This window comes from Crinia signifera, chromosome 1 (genome assembly GCF_055691185.1).
Source record: "Crinia signifera chromosome 1, ASM5569118v1, whole genome shotgun sequence".
Classification (NCBI taxonomy): Eukaryota; Metazoa; Chordata; class Amphibia; order Anura; family Myobatrachidae; genus Crinia; species Crinia signifera.
Genome location: NC_139217.1, coordinates 163,112,503 through 163,135,015, shown reverse-complemented (window position 1 = coordinate 163,135,015; position 22,513 = coordinate 163,112,503). Strand labels below are relative to the sequence as shown.

General features: G+C 44.1%; 1 protein-coding gene across 2 annotated transcripts in view; it reads left to right on the top strand.

Moving 5' to 3' along the window:
- Positions 1 to 22,513, top strand: part of PRKG2 (protein kinase cGMP-dependent 2) — a 71,694-nt gene that overhangs the window by 12,823 nt on the left and 36,358 nt on the right. For both annotated transcript variants that reach the window (XM_083175694.1, XM_083175684.1), the window contains exons 3-6: positions 534 to 647; positions 1,598 to 1,703; positions 2,130 to 2,193; positions 10,213 to 10,290. In XM_083175694.1, the coding sequence (XP_083031820.1) occupies positions 534 to 647; positions 1,598 to 1,703; positions 2,130 to 2,193; positions 10,213 to 10,290 (362 nt within the window). The remainder of the gene's footprint in view (positions 1 to 533; positions 648 to 1,597; positions 1,704 to 2,129; positions 2,194 to 10,212; positions 10,291 to 22,513) is intronic.

Below are 22,513 nucleotides of genomic sequence, written 5' to 3'. Positions count from 1 at the left end.
CAAAAACAGCAGTTAAATTGTCAAATCTGTTTTTGCCAATCCATGGCTGTTCTTGCTGATCCGCAGGCTATCCAACTGCCAGATAGACTGTATAGGTTGAATGTCGTTTAGACCTAATGTTGGCAAAAAGTGCTGACATTTCCGACATTTGGAACTATTGGCACTGCCTGAATACCCTCCATAGTATACATTTATCATTGAAATCATACATTTTCAAAATTTCGCAGCCTGAGTGATTATCGAATGACAGCTCATGGGCACAGCCCACATGAGCGGTGTTTGTGATCACAACTAGCGATGGCGGCCTCAAACATGGGGAAATTCATAAGGTGGTGAGTGATTACAAATGGATTTCCCTGTGTGCACAGCTGTGAACGCATTTGCACAGGGGTGTGGAGACACGGTGACGGGGTGGTGTTTAACCGATCGCTGGGCTCAGAACATTCGCAGCTCAGTGTTCAGGTCTGAATTAGACCTAGTAAGTGAACAGAATTCTCCCAAAATTGAAATATCTATATGAATATTTTTTACAGAGGGAAAAACAGAAGTTTACCAGCAGAATAAACTTCTGACATCCATCCCTGTGTGGGCAACTTTTGGAGAACTGGCAATACTTTACAACTGCACAAGAACCGCCTCTGTCAAAGGTAAGTGTACAGTTATTAGCCCATCAAATTTTGACTACAAAATATGTCACTAGTCAGAAACTATATTTTCTAATAGTGAGTATACAGATGGGTCTTTTGCCATCCTTGCTGGCGGGTCGCCAGAACGTACGCGCTGGCGACCCGCCAGCAGCCTCGCCAGCGAGGAGACTGAGACGCGCGTGCGTCTCACGCGCACGCGCGTCTCAGTCTCCGGCGCTAGCGCGACGGAAACCCTGTCCGTCTCCGCCTCAGGGAGACGGACAGGGCTAGGGGGGTTAGTGGGGGGTGCGGGCAGGCGGCGGGGACCCCGGGTTACCGCCGGCAAGCCGGCGGGGACCCGGGGGAACGCATCGAAGCGCCGTCGGAAGGGGACGCGCGCGCCTCTCGTGCGCGCGCGTCCGCTTCTCACCGTCGCCATGGCGCTGGCGGGGGATGGCGGCTGGCGACGCCAGCGCCATCCCCTGCAAAGATGGGACAAGACATAGGTGTAAACTCACAAACCCAGGCCCCAGCGTTGTCTCCTGTCTGTCCCCTGCAGCAGCTCACCCCGCACTGACTGCGTCCATGGGCTGTGGGGAGGGGTTCTCTGCTTATTGCCTCCCACCCAAATTCAACCCCATCCGATCACTGCTGACTCCCCCCCCTAAGTCCTGCACTCATTTCATTATATCTCATTATGTCACAATAATTGTCTTTTTAGTTGATGAAATGAAAATACTCAATGTAAAAAAAGACAATGAACAACATCTAGTTAATGTTCCTCTTACAAAGATTAACTCTATCCAAATATTAAAATCAGTCATATCCCCAAACTGATGCTCTTCATATTATTAACTGTTCCCCTATAGAAATTGGTTGGCAACCACCACTACAGTATACTTTAATTTGAATGTTGTGGAATAATCTATTAAAATAATAAAGATTGATTACAAATGTTTCTTTTTCTGAAGCAATCAGCATTGTTAAAACATGGGCTCTTGACAGAGAAGCATTTCAAAATATTATGAGGAAGACAGCACAGACTAGGCATGAGGAGTACCGCAACTTTCTGACAAGGTACATCTTTATAAAGAAATTCTATACATGTGATATTAAATGATTGGAACATACAGTATGTTTGTAAAACTGACAATTTCAAAGCTTTATGACTACATAAAGTTGTAAACAATTCCATTCATCACTGAAAGTCTAGGGGTCTTTAAGCAGGGGCTGGTGGTGGTCACACAATCAAAGTGGCATTCATTCTCTACATGCATCCCAGCCTGTAGGCAGATATTGAATGGCTGGACCGCAGAAGGGGCATGTTATGATTTTTATAATTGGTTCCTGTGAATGGGTGTAGAGGGACCCCATTGCATTCCTTTTGTACAAGGCCTACAATGCTATTAAGATGGCCCTACTGTCTGTGTCAAAACACTTTCTTAGAGTACTATTTATATAAACAGCATAACAAAGCATATAAACTCTCTCTGCTTTTAAAAGTGTGTTTTTGTTTAAGACACTTCCAGAAGACAAGTTGATGAAGATTGCAGATTGCTTGGAATTGGTAAGTTCGAGTCAACAAAATGTATCTAAATATTGAATATGAACTGTAGGCAGAAGATTATTTATGATTGGAAAATCCCTTCCCCAGCTAGAGAAGCCATGGTGGCCCCGTGTATGGGGTCTACTCATTTCGGGGAAAAAACTTATGTAAAAAGGCATAGGGGGGAATAAAGTACATTATTTAAATATCAAAGGCTACAGTGGCTAAATCGTGAACCTACAGATGGGGTCACTCTCATTGTTTCCGCCAGACCGCCCTCTCCAGGTTTCTGGCTGATGTCAATCTGGCAGACAGGATTTGGACGCACGAGCATCTCACACGTTTGCGTGTCCATTGCCGAGGATGGGACGTCTGCACACCCCATCTGGCGCAGGGTGGCGGACGGCGTGATGGAAGCCGCTCAGATGAGAGCGGCCCCATCTGTACAAAATTGATACTTTTTTTTATCAATCTAAAAAAATAAGCCTAGTTAGGCACTTTGATATTATTTCCATCCTTTTTTCTTTTTAACTTCATTGTGTTAAGTTTTATCAAAAATTGATTAGTTAAAACTGGAATAGCCCATGTCAGCATTCATAATACTTTAGCCTTTATTATTATTATTCAATAACAGTTTCTTATATAGCGCACACATATTCAGCAGCGCTTTACAGAGAATATATGAACATTCACATCAGTCCTTGCCCCAGTGGATCTTACAATCTATATTCCCTACCACATGTACACGCACACACATTCATTCTAGGGTACATTTTGTTAGTATATTTTTGGAATGTGGGTGAATACCGGAGTACCTGGAGGAAACCCACGCAAGTATGGGGAGAATATACAAACTCTGCACAGTTAGGGCCATGGTGGGAATTGAACCCATGACCTCAGCACTGTGAGGCAAAAATGCTACTCATTACCTCATCCAATACAGGGCTTACTTACCAACTTCAACATTTTCCTCCCTGGGAGATGCCCGGAGAGGAAAACAAGGTAGGAGGTGACAGGCCAGAAGAACCCCTATTTGGAGAAAAGGTACTTGTGTAATATCTGGGCGCCTGATTTTTTCATCGCATCGCATCACATGCAATATAGTGGCATACAATTCATGCGATGCGATTTTTCATTGTAAAGACCTGATTTTTAATTGTATAGTCACCCATGGGTGATTTCATACCCCCACTATCCAACTACGCATGGAGTTGATTTTATATAGTGTGGCGAGCGCAGCCCGAAAGTAATCCCCGTCCGCTCGCCTCGCTTCGGGCTCGGTGGCCCGCCACACCATATAAAATCAACTCCATGCGTAGTTGGATAGTGGGGGAATGAAAGAACCCATAGTTGACTATACAATTAAAAATCGGGTCTTTACAATGAAAAATCGCATCACATCGCATGCCTTAAGTAGTGGCATGCAATGAAAAAATCGGGGGCCCAGATAATACACACGTACCGGAGAAATTGCCGCCAGTGGGCTAAATTTGCATAAAAGTGGGCTAAAATTGCACAATTAGTAAAGTATCATGTCATTAGGCCCCATCCCCTCTGCTGGACTGCTGGTAAGCTCCCTGTGGGTACCCACTCTTCCAGAGAGTGCGGGGGGCGACCCCAAAAATCGTGAGTGCCCCGCAGGATCTGGGAGGGTAGGTAAGTTTGATACTGGAATTCTAGTGAAAGGCAGGACATAGACATGGAAATTCGGTTAAATGTTAGTCTGTAGTAGTAAAGACAACTTCAGGTACACAGTAATTTAGCAGAGCAGTAGTCAGATGCAAAAATCAATATGTGCGATCTATCCAAACATCCTAAAAAGGACTAATGCACCTAGGAGCTACTACAAAGGATTCTAAATAGTGTGTGAAGCCCTTTCTCACAAACAACTATAATAGAACAGATAAAGAAGAAAGTATCCTTCTTGGCGTTCACAATTATCTACAACACAATATGAGTAATAACAGTCGACATTCATCATATGGTTTACTGTACCCATTTGATTTTCTCTACTATTGTAAGTAGAGTACAATGTATTACTCATATTGTGTTATAGCTACTTGTGAGCTCCAAGAAGGATTCTTTCTTAATTTATCTATCCTAAAAAGGACAGTTGGAGAAGTTACCCATAGTATCTAATCATGTGTACTTGAAAAATGATAGCTTAAAGTTAATTGGTACGCATAAGTAAAGTTTCCTCTTGTCCTCTCCCTTCAGGACGGCATGTACTAAAGATGAATGTATGGCCAAAACTCAGAAATTGCTGTTTTGGAAGCTTTCAATGGAGTTACCCAATAGCCTATGGGCTCCCTTTTGCATTTTTCTCTGATAATATTCCAATTAGATCCCACCCTGCACCCCTCAGGGTTGTGATCGTTACAAATGCACAGAAGGATTTTCAGGGCATAAACCCGGAAGTCTAATTATCACAAAGGACATTCTAACTGCATTCTAGCTTCATACAGAAGTGTCCTCTGGAGTATGCATATGCACTCTCCTAAATCTAAAACACAGAACATTGAAAGCAGCCAGGTGTGACTGAGCACTGCCTGCCACAACATAGCACTACCATGATGCATGCTGCAAAAGAAGCAACACATCTGTATCGGCCGCTTTAAAAAAACAGGAGATTTCTTATCAAATCTCTCACTTTCTGATTCTCTCATCCTATTACATTTCACCCATAGTTTTTTTGTTTACTAAAATGGGATTTTGCCCACAGTAACCAATCAGAATTTAATTCTTATTTATTTAGCACCTTCTACAAGATAATAGAATCTGATTGGTTGCCCATAGCAACATCCCCATCTTCAATAGAACTTTCATCTTAGTAAATAAACCACAAAATATAGAAAAATCTGAAACCCAAATGATAATAAAAGGACGCGTGTCCTGCCATTCTTTATTGTTATTACAAGACCCGGGAGTGCTGTTTCATCTGTGTTGCCTTTGTTATACGGACTCGTCCGCGTTCCAGGCACCCGGGCATATTGCTTCTGCTTAGAAATTTGGAGTGCCGGTACCTGGATTGATCTATATATATATATTATAATACTCATAACTGCATTAAATATTACATATACCGAGCAATCAGCAGTCATTGCCACACACAAGAATGGTATCAGTGGACACGAGGAAATGTTTTACTTTCTACTATAGTTTTATAAATGTCATATTTTAGGCTGTTGCAATCCTACACATTTGTCACTATAAAATAAATACACATGTGCATGAATTTATTACACTTTAAGTCTTCAAATAAATGCTTGATTAATGCTTGGAAAACTGCACTGGGGTATGAAGGGGATCTTTATCGACTTATGTTTGGTTTAAATATTTTAATTATAATCAGTTTAGCCAATTGGAGACAAGTATGACACTAATTTCCCTAGATTACTTAAGCTCATTTTTCCAGCAACATATATTTGTCAGCGGCTAACCCGCTCTTCATTTCTACTATGTACGGTTGGAGAGTAATGAAAAATATTAATCACACTACGGGCTTGCTTAGAGGTTTTGTATAAGAGAAGATAGTATTATTTGCTCATATCTGGGTCTCAGTTTTGTGTGAGGACTGTCCTCAAGTTATGCCCTGTCTTTCCATAAGGTAAACTATCAGCCCAATGTAAAATCAAAAAATGTGTTCCGTGTGCCTCTAGCACGTAAGAAGGTGAGACATTTGCAAAACTATTTAACAAAAGCACAAGAGAGCTCATTAAAAGGGTTATATGTACGTATGTAACAAACTCAAAAGAGGACCCAGTTAGTTTATTTTCTTGGGCAGAAACATAATATGGACGTTAGCCACTTCAAATACGCGCCGCGGAATCACACACTCTATTTCTGAAATATGTAACAGAAAGAAACTATTTTAAAGGTGTTGACTTTATGTCAGTCCTGTGTTCATCATGTAATTTAACTAGAAGAAAAGCAACCTTCCATTTGAAATCCAGTCAAAGAGCACTTTGCACTTAAGTGTAAATTACACCACCAATGTATCAATGAGTATTTCATAGAAATTCCCTGGTGTCGTTTATTAATTCCATGCCACGATGATACAGTGTTTGCTCTCTCATTTCCCAGGGTTTTGATGATGAAATCATTCTGAGCAGGTCTTCTTGGATCTGCTCCCTCTAGAGGGTTAACCATGTAATGTAACACTGACACAGATGTTACGAATTAATAATTCAGCGTAATTTCACCGAAGAGCACAGTCATTTTTCTTTAAAAGAGGAAAATGTGTTTCTAATAGAGTATTTGGAGAGCAGACGTAATAACCACAAGAGAATTCCATTCTGATCCCAGATATTAAATCTAGAGGTATGAGGATTAATGGTAGTGCACTTTGCCTGCTACCTCTTCACATTACAATATTTAAAACAGGAGGTTCAATACCGCACAGGTTATTTATTCATCCTCGTGTTTATTTATATATTAGCCCTCAAAGTGTGTAGACATTACACTATCTTACATTTTAATTAATGTTATTATTATTAGTATTATTATTTTTTCCCATAAAAAAACAAGAATGTCATGAATAATAATTTGCTATTTATTTATTATGCTACATGTTTCATATCCCTGATATAATTAACAAAGTTTGGGATGATACAACATCCTGTATGATAAAAAAAAATACATATCCTGTATGGTTTAAAAAACAAAAACAAATAATGTTTGAAATGTAGCTGAAAATATTCCTATATATGTATAATAAAAATTTAAAATGTGTTTAATGTTCTATAAATATGGTTGCTATGTTTTCAATTCTATTCACAAGTAAAATATGATTATAGAAAACATGTAACATTCACTTTCTACATTTAGGAGGTTATTCTGGTTGATTCGCAAGGCTGCAAACGGACCAGAATGACCCCCTTGGTGCATGAATATGTTTTATATAGTTTTTCTAGTCTCTGAATCAGGAAATTGACATTTCCCTTTATGTTTCATACATTCTCAGCAGAATCCATAGTATATTGACCACTATTATTCTGCACAGAAGTAAATAACAGTTTTCAGTGGAACAGTGCCTGTAGCTGTCAACTTATTAAAATAACGGTTTGTTTGCATCCATGAAGCAGTACTTAGTATATTATTAATATTACTTTTTGTCCATTTTTGTATAATATAAAATATAAATATGGTCACTTTAAAAGAAAAGGTGTAATTATGTACAAGGTACGAAACTGAAAAACGAATACTTACAGTACATGTAATATAATATTTTGACATTTAGGGTTCTATTTACTAAACCTTAGAGAGAGATGAAGTACTAAACAATCAGCTTCTAAAGTCCTGTAAACACAAAGCGACTTCAGCCCTATGCTAAGCGATAAAGTTTAGCACAGATTGCTCAGTACACATCGCTGGACACACTTGCTATGCAACAGCGATCTGTGCGGACCAGTGTTCTCTGGTTAGAACACTGGCAATCTGACTCAAGTTTTACTGCATGCAGTCAAGATCTAGACAATAGATGGCGAAGCGCTATGCCGTGCATTGCCGTCACTATCTAGACACAATGCTTAAACCCCATGTGTATGCACCTTACTGTAGTACAGTATAGTCAAGTGGTCTCCAACCTTAATTGAGCGAGAGCTACTCGCGACAAAAAAAGACTAAAAAAACCTCCTGGAGAGCTACTAAAATTTGACCAATGGCCCTGATACTATGCCGCACACCGTACTGCCCCTGCGTAATACGCTGCACACTGTAATGCCCGCCACATTATGCCACACATTGCAATGCTCCTCACACCTAATGCACACCTCCCAAGTTTGGCAGGGGACAAAGGAATATATGCACGTGCCGCACCGCAGTGACCGACACGCTGCAGGGACCTTCTGCCGGCGGATGGGAACTAGTAGTTCCCATCCGCCGCAGGGACCCCGCCGCTGAACTCACATACGCTGGCAATAGTAATTCAGACAAACATGAGTGTTTGTTGAGGGTCACACATAACCAGGGGCCAGCAGCACATGGCATAAAACACACACACACATTTTAGAATGTAAATGACAAAATACCAGACTACTTGGTTGTGCGTCATGTAAATACACTGGTCTGGTGTGTGTTATGGGGCTGTGGCAAATACAACTGCTAAAAATATCCTGCTACAATCTCAGTCAGTAGATGCTAATGGGGAATAGCTGTGTGGAACAGAAGAAACTCACTGGGGAGTAATGTCGTGCTTGGCTACTACTACATATAGCAGAGGCCTACACATAAAATGACTGAGGCTAGATATAACAGGGATCCATAGTAATGGGGAGAGGTCTATGTACAGCACAGTAGAAGTGTACCATGTCATGTAGTAGGATAGGCCCCTTCTGCCCCCACTAGCATGGCATGCTCATATTGTCCCCACTGTGTAAGAACCTATGGTGAGAGCTGGCTATATGACACACATGCTGCACATAGCAGCATGGTGCCTGTGAACAGCTGTAGAGTGTGAGTGTGTGCGCCCCAGAGCACACCGCATCCCCAGTGCCGGCACCCCTCTCCTCCTGCCATAGGTACCTCATCCGTGTCAGAGTCATCGCCTGGCTCCTGCTTGACCATGACAGCGCGTGCGCCAGGCGGCTCGGGAATGCTTTCGCCGCCATCATCATCATTATCCTTCCGGCTGCCAGCACCTTCAACATAGTCCAGTCGTGATACATTCTGCGCTACTGCTGCGGAGGCCGGGGTCAGAGGGACATCAACGACGTCACACATTACACATCGCAGCTTCCGCCGAGCAGAAGGTCCCTGCAGTGTATGTGAGATCAGCGGCGGGGTCCCTGCAGAGGATGGGATCTAGTAATTCCCATCTGCTGCAGGGACCCCGTAGCTGATTTCACATACACTGCAGGGACACCCTGCCCACCAGCGCTACCCGACCCTGCGCTGCCATACCCCTCTGCATGGCACCCACCGGGTCAAGCCACAGACCAGTGGGTGCTAGACACAGAGGCAGCCAAACGGGTAGCACAGGAGGGCAATTGTGGTCGAGCCACCCGTTTTGCTCAGGCGAGCTACCGGTAGCTCGCGAGCGACGGGTTGGCGACCACTGGTATAGTCTGTTAGCAGGATACTTAAAAAATGCAGAGGTCCCATGTATAGCTGTCACATATGAGTAAAGTTCAATGTGTGGGATAATTGGAAATTCAACACAATTTAGGGAGCAGTGCTGTCACAATGTAGTGGGGATTTTTACCAGTGGTGGCACATACTGTAGTGGCTGCACTATTGCTCATTTTCCACAGGGGCACACAGTAAAATAAGCAATGTTGGGGCACTGCATATATTGTCAATATGAGCAGCTTGCTGCACATTATTATCCAACATCACATTGTTGCGTCCCATGAATACATTGTATCTGTACAAATGCCATAAAAGGAGCAAAGCAGTCCTTTAAACCATTCATTGCTACAGATAAGTGCGATTCATTGACGTTATCATGTTGCAGGTAATATTACGAGAAAGCATCATGTTAACCAGGCAATACACTACCAAAATCTTAAAGTGTGAGAATATAAGAATAGTGCAATAAAAGTGTTCTCTCTCTCTCTCCATTTCTGGCACTCAGGGGTACCTGTTTTGAAAGAGGGAACATCCTCTTTTAAAAAATATGACCAATGAAAAGTTATTCTTTGGTGATAGTGGGCGCGATGTACTAAGCCTTGAAAAGTGATAAAACGGAGGGTGCTAAGTAACCAACCAATCAGCTCCTAACAGTCATTTTTCAAACACACCAGTGACATGACAGTTAGGAGCTGATTGGCTGGTGGTTTATCACTCTTCATTTTTTCACTTTTCAAGCTTAGTACTTCCAGCCCAGAATGAGATCACCAGTAAATTCCCATTCATTTGAAAGGGGAAGCCTGGAAGCCTCTCTTTCAAATGATGAGTTCCCGTAGATAACTGATGTGATCATTATATAAAAAATTGAATATGATACATGTCATAAATCCATTGAGTAAGGTGGCACTGAAGTGCAAATGGACAGCACATTATAGTTTATATTTAATAATAATAATAATTATTTTTTAACAGGAATGGTATGAAAAAGGAGATTACATTATCCGTGAAGGAGAGGAGGGGAGCACTTTCTTTATCATTACAAAAGGGAAGGTGAGAAAGAAAAATTAAATAAAAACGTATTGTTTTACTTTTTCTTTTTTTACTTGTTTCTTAAGCGGATATTATTACAAGTTATATTTTACTTTATTTTGAGAGCACGTTACCAAACCATATCCCAGAACACTAAAATAACTAAAAATAAGAGCCCCCAAAAATGTCTTCTTTTCTTCTTGCACAAATAGCCTAGCAAACAGGTAAATGCCGCCCGTCCCAACACGCAATCCCTGCATTTGCATGCCAGTGGACGTCTATGCTTACACATCCCCGCATGCGGCCACACAAGTGAAAAATCATTTAATGGTCGCCGACCATCTAATGATTTTTCCACATCCACAAATAAAGTCAGACTAAAATTAGTTTTATTTCCACCCGGAGATGGACAAAAAGGGGGCAGGCATCGACCCACCTACATTCCCAGGGGAATGCCCAGCATTCTCATGGGAACGACCATAAAAAGATGACCATGCCCCTGCTGCCGGCCTCTCCCCATTAGAACGCCTCGGCGACTGTGATACTCCCTGGGGGGGTATTCAGTGAGCTTGCTCGACAGCCATGACCCTGTCCTGTTCTCAGTCTGCTCGACCAAGAACATGCAGGCGGGATTCAATGTCCCACCTGCAGTGGCATGAGAAGGGGGCGTGGCCGCGAGTTACGGCCAGGAAGAGGCGAGCTGCAGCTGGCAGCACGTCCCTTCCCAGCCGTTCTCGGCAGAATGAGCCCGACTGCTTGTGAAGTCGGGCTCATTCTGCCGTGCTCCCCTGTTCAATGCTGTCGGGGAAGACAGCACTGAATAGGGCCTGGCGGCCATCTCCCCCTCAGGAAATGCATTCGCACAGGGAGTCTGCGTGTGCGCATATTCGCGCATGTGCAGACTCCCAGTATCGGAACTTGGGCCAGATGTGGCCCCATCCGATTAGGTCTAAATTAGGACAAAATTCAATGTAAGAAAACCATCTCATACTTTCATAGTTATTGAAAGTCATAATAAGGACTCATTCAGAAGATTGCTTTATAACACAGCATTGTAGATTATTTCCCCAGAACCTGCAGGTGTCTGTGGTACAAAGTAGTGTGATCAGAGCAGGCATGATCTCCTAACCTACAGATGTCTGTCATGTGCACTGAGATCCCGGGATAATTCTATTTAATAAAAGGCTAATGCTGCTCCTCACCTCTATGGGGGGAATTCAAGTGGTAGGCGCACCAGAGGCCACTAGGTATATAAGGGCTTATTAGGGTTTCAGAGCAAATAAATGTGTATAATTCATGTAGAGCTATATGCAAATACAAATTAGAAGAACAAAGTGTGCTTTTCTATAATGCCCAAGTGCACTAAGATCGGCAATGTTTCAGTCTGACATGTATGTGTAGATATTGAAACAGGGAGAGAATGAATGGACCCACGTAACCCGAGTACAGTAAGACATTCGTGAACCTATTTTAGGACCAAAAAAGGTTCAGATACGTCTCCTAAAATGTGTATATGTTCCGGCTGCATCCCCTGTGGCGCAATACCAAAGTTGATCATTATGATCATCAGTAAAGACCTTATATTGGCTGCTAAAAAAATATAAATAGATGAATAAATAATAAAAAACCACCACACCTCCCAAAAAGAAAGAGAAGTTTTAGCAATGCAATATAAACAGGGGCCAATAGACTTGATTCACCCCCAAATTGCAGATATCTGCACTCAAATATGTCAGCCATAGCTGGAGGCACTATAGCAGGGAAACTGGCAGCATGTAGTACCCTTGCTATAGTACTAACCTGTCCTACCTCACTCGGCAGGGGACTCCTTTCAGCAGGCCTAAAGCAAATCAGCTCCATGTTGATGGAACTAGGGATAATTCTCACATTGCTGGGCAGTGCGCATGGCTTAGCAGGGATGTCCAAACTTTTGGCAAAAAGGGCCAATTTGGTCAGGTGAAAATGTGTGGGGGCCGACCATTCAGCCGAAACCATGAATCATATCCCTCACTCTGCTTCCATGCAATCTATTTCACCCAGCCTGCCCCCTACTCTGCCCTCAGTGTATTTTCCCCTGCCTGACCCTCCTTGACTGTATGTCCCCCACTCTGCCCCCATTCACTGTATTTCCCCCAGCCTGCTCTCCCTTCTCTGCATGCCCCCCACTCTGCCCCCATTCAGTGTATTTCCCCCAGCCTGCTCCCCCTTCTCTGCATGTCCCCCACTCTGCCCCCATTCAGTGTATTTCCCCCAGCCTGCTCCCCCTTCTCTGCATGTCCCACACTCTGCACCCATTCAGTGTATTTCCCCCAGCCTGCTCCCCGCTCCTCTGCATGTCCCCCACTCTGCCCCATTCAATCTATTTCCCCCAGCCTGCTCCCCCTTCTCTGTATGTCCCCCACTCTGCCCCCATTCAGTGTATATTCCCCTGCCTGCTCCCCCCTTCTCTGTATGTCCCCCACTCTGCCCCCATTCAATCTATTTCCCCCAGCCTGCTCCCTCCTCTTTATGTCGCCCACTCTGCCCCCATTCAGTGTATATTCCCCTGCCTGCTCCCCCCTTTTCTGTATGTCCCCCACTCTGCCCCCATTCAGTGTATTTTCACCTGCCTGTCCCTCCTTATCTGTATGGCCCCTTGTGTAAGCCAGAGGATGGAGAGGCCAAGCAGGCACCACAAGGAGAGTGCCCTCCTCCCTCCCGGCATACTGTTGTCAGTGTGATCGCAGCAGGGGGAGAGATTGCGACCGAGGATGGAGTGGAGCCCGGGCGGGAGTTGGACACACACTTACAAGAAGTAGCCGAACCGTGGCTGCCGACACCCGCTCACTGCTGAACACACACATGGTAATGCGCGCTCGCCAAAGGCCCCACCTCTACAGTCCCGCGCTGTGTGTCCCGCATCTAATGCTCCGCCTGCTTTCGGCTGGAGGCCACTTAAAGTGACACAATTGGCCCGCGGGCCGGACTTTGGACATGTCTGCCTTAATGAATAAAATCAAAGAATTAATCCTAATAGAGCACTGATGCAAATAAGAAAGAAGTGTTGTATACTTTCCATTTATACAGTGTGGTCTCCATGTAGTAATTAATGTTATTAACGTACAGTATATTAGGAAACATATGCATGTAATGCATTAATTACAGTCACAGGCACCTTAAAATACCTGTGAATAATTTGGGTTTTCATTATGCACAAATAGTGTATTTTTAATATACAAAGAGAATGATGGTGGCCCAGGAGGGCACCAAGGCAAGTGTATTTGCAATACAAGCTAGTGCCGGATATGATAGACAGACAGACAGACATATATACTCTGCATCAGCCCCAAAATGTTTTGGTGTGACCTTTTTAATCGTCACCTCCATGATTACATTATATAGCAATAAATTAAATCATTAAAATAACATAACTTTCATAATGTGAATTATATACATTTTATATGAATTTAGGTTAAAGGAAATGTGAGCGTTTATAGTGTGAAATTTGGTTTAATAATAAAGCCACCCATGGCTGTTAATTTTCAGGGTGATAATGTTTTCTTAGCTTGCATTTGTGTAACGAGCTTCCCGTATTTTATATTCTTTGGCAAAATACAGCAAAAAGCTGATTGTAACAAAATTTGTCAAAACACATGTGAAAATTGAATTCTAGCATTCACTGTAATGCAAGTACTCAGGTATAATAATATTATGCTTTGTGAAGTAATTTACATTGGACACGGTTCAGCACTACTATATTTTTTCTGATCACTCATAATTGAAAATTCAGCTGTAATAGTGAATACTTAAATCCTATGCGTGCAGGGGAAAACTCAGGATTTCTAACTGTGGGTTCCCATGTCACACCGCATGGGCAGGCATAATGAGTATGCAATGAGTGTGGCTATCATTTTAGCCAGTTTAGCCAATGCTAGGCTGCATGGACTGCTGATATCCTACTCTATATGAGCGGAGGACAAACCTTCTGTCTCTCACTGTAGGTGGAGTAAAGTCATGATTGAGTGGGAGAGTCACCGAAAATCGTTACTGAATGTACAAGACAAATGAATGCAACTTGACAAGATTTCATGTATAGCATGTTAGTTCAAATAGAATGCCACACTGGAACTTTATTTTTTCCAAGGCTTAATTTAATTTATTAGGTGCACTTTACCAGAAGACAGATACTAGTATAGACAAGTGGGTATATTCAATGCCCTGATGGCGAGCTATCGTCAGTGAGAAGTTCCGATAGCTCGCCATCAGTGTATTCAACTCCCTCCCCTTCACTCGCTGTTTCCACCTTGCCTGTTCCCTGAGGCCATTCGAGTGTGGCCATTAAAACGGTGGGGCTCGACACAAAAAGGGATTTTTGTAAGAACTTACCGTTCGAATCCCTTTCTCTGATATGGTCCTGGTGACACAGCTTCACATTGGGATGTAGGAGGGTCCGCAGGAGCCAGGCACCTATCCTAAAGCTTTTGGAGGGTAGGCTCCTCCCCTACTGCATCCCAGACTCCTCAGTTCAATCTTTCAAAGCCACTGGAATACATTAACTCAGTACAACGCCTGCACATATTATATGCACATTTTTAAATTTAACTTTTTCAACCAATTATAACATGAAACATCATGAACACTGGCATACTTACTGAGTGTAAGGGAGGGATCGCTGTGTCACCAGGACCATATCAGAGAAAGGGATTCGAACGGTAAGTTCTTACAAAAATCCCTTTTTCTCTTTCAATGGTCCTGGTGACACAGCTTCACAATGGGACGTTCCAGAGCCGGTCCTTTTGGGTGGGTACGCTCAGGTCTGCAGTTCTCATCACTGCTCGCCCCAATAATGCGTCCACCAACGCGAACTCATGGAACCTATCGGATTTGGCAAAAGTATGAACAGAAGACCAAGTGGCAGCCCTGCAAACCTGCTCAGCTGTTGCCCCATGTCGAACCGCCCAAGAGGTGGTGACTGATCTGGTGGTATGCGCATTAATTTTGGCTGGCACAGGCCTACCAACTTTAGTATATGCAAACGCTATAATAGAGCGCAACCACCTAGCAACGGTCTGCTTAGAAGCAGGCCAACCATTATTATGTACATCATACAAAACAAGCAAAGTATCAGTCTTTCTGACACTTTTAACTCTGTCCACATAAATGCGCAAGGCGCGCACAACATCCAAATTCCTCAATTTGTCCCTTTCCTTGAACCCTCTGGGGGTTGAAACAGGCAGAACTAACTCCTGATTTAGATGAAAAGCAGAGACTACTTTTGGTAAAAATTGGGGTACTGTCCGAAGGACCGCCCTATCATCATGAAATATAAGGAAGGGAGCCTTGCAGGACAAGGCTCCCAACTCCGATACTCTTTTTGCAGACGCCACTGCCAACAAAAATACCAGTTTCCATGTAAGGAATCTAAGGTCAGCCGACCGTAATGTTCAAAAGGTGCCTTTTGAAGGCACTCCAGAACCAGAGATAAATCCCATGGTGATACTGGTTGCTTGTAGGGAGGTTTCAATCGAGATACCCCCTGCAGGAAGTTCTGTACTTCCGTTAACAATGCAATCCTTCTTTGGAAGTAAATTGAAAAGGCTGAGATCTGTACTTTGAGTGACTGAAGGCTTAACCCGGAGGAAAAGCCAACCTGCAAAACCTCCAACAATTTTGCCAATTTAAAGCGTGATGTGTATGACTTCTGTCTTTCACACCATCGAATATAGGTCTTCCAGACCCTATAGTAATTTGCAGAAGACACTGACTTTATGGCTTTAATTATTGTGTTAATCACTGCCTCTGAGAATCCTTTATTCCTCAAAATGGCGGTTTCAACACCCAGGCCGTCAAAATTAATCGAGCTGAATCCAGATGGTTGGATGGTCCCTGTTTTAGAAGGTCTGACCTCAGAGGTAGACGCCACGAGTCCACAGACAATCTCTGAAGCCTCGAGTACCAGGATCTCCTTGGCCAATCTAGGGCCACTAAAATCACTGGAATTGCCTGGGCCTGTATCCTTTTCAACACTCTCGCCAGCATTGGGACTAGCGGAAAAACATAAAGAAGATTCCCCTCCCAGGGGATAGTCATGGCATCCACTGCTTCTGCCAGTGGGTCCCTCGTCCTGGCATAAAACCTGGGCACCTGATGGTTGAATCTGGATGCCATCAGGTCCACATCCGGGGTTCCCCACTTCAAGGTAATTTGATGAAATATCTGAGGATTTAGGCTCTATTCCCCATCCTTCAGCTCCTCCCTGCTCAGGAAGTCTGCCTCTATATACTCCACTCCTGGTATGAATATAGCTGATAAGGCTGGAACATACTGTTCCGCCCACAAGAGGATTCTGGACACCTCCCACATGGCGAGTTTGCTGCGTGTGCCTCCCTGGTGATTCAGATACGCCACAGCTGTGGCGTTGTCGGTCTGAATCCTTAAAGGGGGCCTCTGTAACCTGTCTCCCGCTAGAGAAATCACTTTCCACACAGCTCTCAGTTCCAAGATGTTGATCGGTAAGGCAGATTCCTCTGGAGTCCACAAGCCCTGCAGACGCAGGTCCAAGACTACTGCCCCCCCCAGCCCCTGAGACTGGCGTCGGTAGAGACTACCAGCCAGCTCCAGGACTGCAGTGACCGACCCCACTGAAGGGAGTCCACGTCTGTCCACCATTTCAGGGAGGGTCGAGTTTCCGAAGACAGCACTATCTGTTCGGATTTTATGGTCTGTGTGTTTCCTGACCAAGCCGTCAAAATGTTCCACTGGAACACCCGAGAGTGGAACCTGGCAAACTGCCGCGTCTCGAAAGACGCCACCATCTTCCCCAGCAGCTCGAGGCACCTCCATACTGATGTGCTCCGAGAGCTGAGAATCTCCTGGACTAAGGCAACCAGATCCCTGGCCTTTGCCTCCGGTAAAAATACCCGATGTAGATGGGTAACCAGAATGACCCCCAAGAATTGGAGTCTCTGTGACGGCACTAACTGAGACTTTTGTAAGTTTAAAAGCCAGCCGTGAGCCTGCAAAAAACCCGATGGCTTCTGCCAAGTGACTCTTCAACATGTCTGCTGACTCCGCTCTGAACAGCAGGTCGTCCAAATATGGGATCACCGTGATTCCCCTCAGTCGAAGCACAGCCGCCATTACAGACATTATCTTGGTGAATACCCTTGGCGCTGTGGCCAGGCCGAAGGGCAACGCCTGGAATTGCAAGTGCATGGTCTCCTATCTCAAACCTCAATAGAGCCTGATGTCCTGTGAACAGGAACATGAAGGTACGCGTCCTGGACATCCATGAACGCCAAAAATTCTCCCTGGTCCAGGCTTAACAGCACTGACCGTAGAGACTCCATTTTGAAATGGTCTACCCACAAATGGATAATTAACGACTTTAAATTGAGAATCGGTCTGAAAGACCCGTCTGGTTTGGACACCAGAAACAGAGTGGAATAAAAGCCTTTTTTCCCCTCCGCTCTAGGGACCGGGATCACCACACCCTTCTCTAAAAGAGAATGAGCCGCTCCCAAGGGAGCTGTACGGAGCCGAGCCCCCTTTGGTATTGGCGTGGGAATGAATCTTCTTGGAAGAAGACCTTTGAAGGAAATTCTGTAACCCTGGGTTATAATTTCTAACAACCAAGAATCCCGGTCTAACAATGCCCATGCGTCTTCGAACAGTGTCAGATGTCCCCCCATCTTGACCACCGCCGGGCAAAACCCTTGGCAGTCATGCAGAGGGTTTGTCCTCTCCTTTTGTGTTTGGTTTCTTATGAAAGGAATCAAATTTAGACTTTTGGACCTTTCCCCTGAAGGGCTGCCCTCGAAAAGACGCACCTCCTCTAAGGGAGGGCCGCAAGGCCGGCCTGAAAGCAGAAAACCTTGATGTCTGCTTGGCTGCAGGGACTGGCAGGAAAGTACTTTTGCCACCTGTGGCCTGCTTAATAATCTCTTCCAGTTCAGAAGCAAATAACAGCTTTCCTTTAAAAGCTAATGCCTCTAAGGCTTTCTTAGACACATTATGTGCCTCCCAAGCCTTAAGCCAGAGCACTCTCCTGGCATTTACAGACACTGTGGACACTCTGGCAGCCATTTTGAGAGCTTCCTCTCAGACTCCAATACATGCTCTGCAGCCGCTTTGACGCTTCTCTGCAAGCAATAACACACAAGGGTCAGCGTGTAAAATAGTGCACAAATTTCTGGCCCACACGATCATGGCCTTAGATACCCAGGCTGAAGCAATCAGAGGGCGTAGGGTGTATCCCACCCCTTCAAATATTGCCTTGAGGTTACCCTCCAGCTATTTGTCTACGGGGTCCTTAAACGCTGCTACCCCTTGTACTGGTAGCACAGTGGCTCCACCTGTGGCTTTGATACACGTGCCACAGAAGCATCTACCACTGGGACTTTTTTCCAGAGGTCAGCATGCGCCTCAGGCATGGGGTACAGGCTTAGAAATCTTTTAGGTATCTGAAGCCTTTTATCAGGTTTTCCAGGCCACTTTGCAGGGAAATATCAGTTTCTTTACGCTGTCTCATAAAAAACAACCTTTGCAGGAGTTTATCCTTCACAGACAAATTTAATGCCTGTTTAACAGCAGTAATAAAATCCTCTACCCCTGAGGACTCTTCAGAAACATCACCCTGATTGGTATGTCTGTGTACTCTCCTTCCTCATCAGCAGCTAATAATGGCACTGAATAAGACCTTTTAGGGGTCCCCACAGAATAACCATAAAACTTGTCCAACAAGTAATTTAAACCTGCTGATTCCCATAGCAGTATCCTGCATGACCTATAATAAGTCAGGATCTGTCTGGGTCCGAGGCAAAGAGCTAGGGGACTGCTGAGAGAATGGCACTGGTCTAGGGAAGTTACCAGCCATCACTCTGCCTGTCCAGTAATGCACCAAAGCATTTTCAGACCTGCCCAGGGACTTAGCCCACGCAAGCTCCGATGCACTACCCTCTGGGGTTCACTCCCCATGGGTTTCACAGCAGCGCAATAAATACATAAGCCCCCCTTATCTGCTCAGGGACAAATCTCAGTGTACAACCACTGCAAGCGCTCAATGCATTTAAGGCTCCCTCCCCCAAAACCACAGACTGTTGCTCAGACATGATGTTCTCAATTAACACAGTCACAGCATTAAATGTACAGACATTATATACAGAACCAATATACTCAGTTCACTTAGCTTTCTGTAGTCTTCAGAATGGGGAAAGCGATGTTCAGGAAATCCAATCACTCTGTCAGGATCTGTAAGCCAGCTCAGCTCCGCTGCAAGCATTCTGAATGGCGCCAAAACAGAGTGAGGGAAGGGACCAAGTCCCTGCTGCTGCGGGGTCTGTGACTTTTGGCGCCAACTACCCCCAGACAGCCGCTTCCATTGTAGGATCTCCTAGTTCCAGTATCTCCCCCTCAGCTGGGGACCACTCGGAACATGCCTGTAACAACACTGCTGTCCTCTCATATCAGGAGCTCAGTGTGTAAGCTCCGCATAAAATGGCCACCGCCATCACGGAGCGCCTGTCCCCCATGATCCCCACCTAGCGTGAAGCCGGTTTCAGAGCGCTCCGGAGCCCAGGCAGCTTCTTAAAAGAAGCTGTAAGCGCTGCACAGGGAGGCCAGACAGCGTCTCCCTTGTGCACAGTGAGCTGACAGGACGCGCTTCTGTCAGCTCCTGCTGCGCTAGCAGTGTGAGGATTCACTAATGAGAATCCTCACACTGTGCCTACCTAGCTAGTGTAAAAGTTAATAAAATAATAAAAACCCTAACTAACTCTACTCCTTCGGCTGCTCCGGCAGCCCTTTAGAATAGCACCCACTCCAGTGGGCACCTAACACGAACTGAGGAGTCTGGGATGCAGTAGGGGAGGAGCCTACCCTCCAAAAGCTTTAGGATAGGTGCCTGGCTCCTGCGGACCCTCCTACATCCCAATGTGAAGCTGTGTCACCAGGACCATTGAAAGAGAAAATGCTGTGGACTCGCTGCATTTGCAGTGAACCTTGCCGCTTAAGGGGATTCTCACCGTCCTCTCACGGTAAGGATTTGGCCCTTACACTAAATACGGTGATAGGACGGTGAAGGTATTGAATACCGCCAAAGGACAGATGTGCATTTACTAATGGAGAACTGCATTATTCTGCACCACACTTGCTAACTTCTTAGCAAAGGTACCCAGGAGGGTCCAGTTTTGCAGTATGGGGGTCATGGTATTATAATTGCATCACCACAGCCCAACCCCCACTATTCAAAGCAGGGCTGTGGAGTCGGTAGATAAATGTTCCGACTCCTCGTACTTCTGACGCCGACTCCTCGACTCCGACTCCTCTGTATTAATATGCAAATGTATTTGATACATTCCTTGAAGGAAAGAAAGGCAACATACATATTATTACTACAGAAACTAGAGGCTGGGAAGCCAACAGTCTACTGTATTGAACAGTTTAAGCAAAGGACAAACACAATGAAAACAAAGTTTTATTAATTTTTTTATTAATTACTTAAATGGCTGGATAGTAGCAGTAGGCATAAACATCAGGAACTTTACCAGTTCAAAGATAAAAACCACATTATTTGGTTGTTTTGGGAACAAAAATAATAGGAAAGTTTCAGAAGTGTGGAGCATGAGTTCCGCATGCTTTGTGACGACAACAAAAATCAACGAGCCACAATCTCCGCTGGTTTGCTTGCTCGTCACCATTCAATTTATGGACACAAGGAACGATTTCTTTACCGAATCGTTACTGGTGATGAAAAATGGTGCCTGTACATCAATATGAACCAGCATAAGGAATGGCTTAGCCAAGGTAAACAAACGACCCCACGCATGAAACAAGATCTTCATCCGCGTAAAAAGATGTTGTGCGTATGGTGGGAGAGCTTGGTTGAATTAAATTTTCGAGTCTACACCAGGTGATTTCTACCAACGAGGTATTGAAAACCTTATTGGAAATAAGTTGTAAACTACAAGGGAGAATACATTTATAAGTATTGGTGCTACGAATTGTGCGTTGTGTGCCATATAGTGAAGCACATGAAAAGCATGCTTTTTCACGGTCACTTAATGTGTTCGTTTTGCGGTTACGTGAGGCACTGCATGCATTGGTCTTTATTCTTACAGTAGAGAAGTCATTAATTATAATTTTTGGAGTCGGAGTCAGTGCATTGTTTGCCGACCCCGACTCCAGGTACTCGAAATTTCCTCCAACTCCGACTCCACAGCCCTGATTCAAAGTTGTAAGTCACGGCTTAGTAAAGTGGGAGGTGGGGCATAGATAATGCATTGTATCTTGAATGATACAATGAAGCTGCCACTGCATGAGCCTGTGGAATCTGCCAGTTGGCATTGGCAGATTCCAGAAGACATTCTTAAATCCGGGAAAACCAGTCTTGCAGTAGCAGAAATATAAAAATATTTTTTATATTTTTAACATCAAATTAAAATAAAAAAATGTAATATGTGGCTCTGTGGAGTAAACAGGAGCATCAAGTGAGGGATTTCCAAATTCAGTACATCCACTGTTACATGCCATGCCTGGCTTAGCTAGATTGTAGTTATTATTCACCATTTTTGTAAAGGAATCACTATTTGGCTGAACCCAAAATAGGAACGTTATGCTCCACTCATATTGCATTTTTATATTAAACATAATGATGTAATTGTAGCTGTTCTGGAGCGGCTTGCTCTTTTCCTAGCATCACTGGTTCCTTATTTAATATCTATTAAAAATGAGACAAGATTGTATGCGGCAACCTCAGTGCACAGATCCACTTCTATCCCCAGTACAACATTCCAAGTCTATTATAGCACGTGTTCACAAGTCATCAATGAAAATGTAAGTAGGCTATACACAGCTGTCTTCAAAATTATTGGAGTATTATTTCTTAATATAATGAGCAACTTTCTTAAATTAGCATGTTTCTTGTGAGTAACTATTTAAACATTCAAGTACTTGATGAAGCACCAATATAAATAATTACATTTTGACAATAAAAGATGAAAGGGTTATTAGTAATTATAAAATAAACACATTTTGCATTTGTAATAAGAGTAACATATAGATTAAGGCAATGCCATAGATGGGCATTCTCAAAATATGAGTCCTGACCCCAAAGTGGGTTGTGACTCCTTGTTGCTGACTGTCAGGCTGATGACCTTTCTAATCCCTCAGTCAGTGATCCAAGGAGTCTGAAAAATCAGTTGAACTGTCTATTACTTCAGACACCTTGCATCATTTTGTGCCTCCACAATGCTGCCATGTTTGTGCG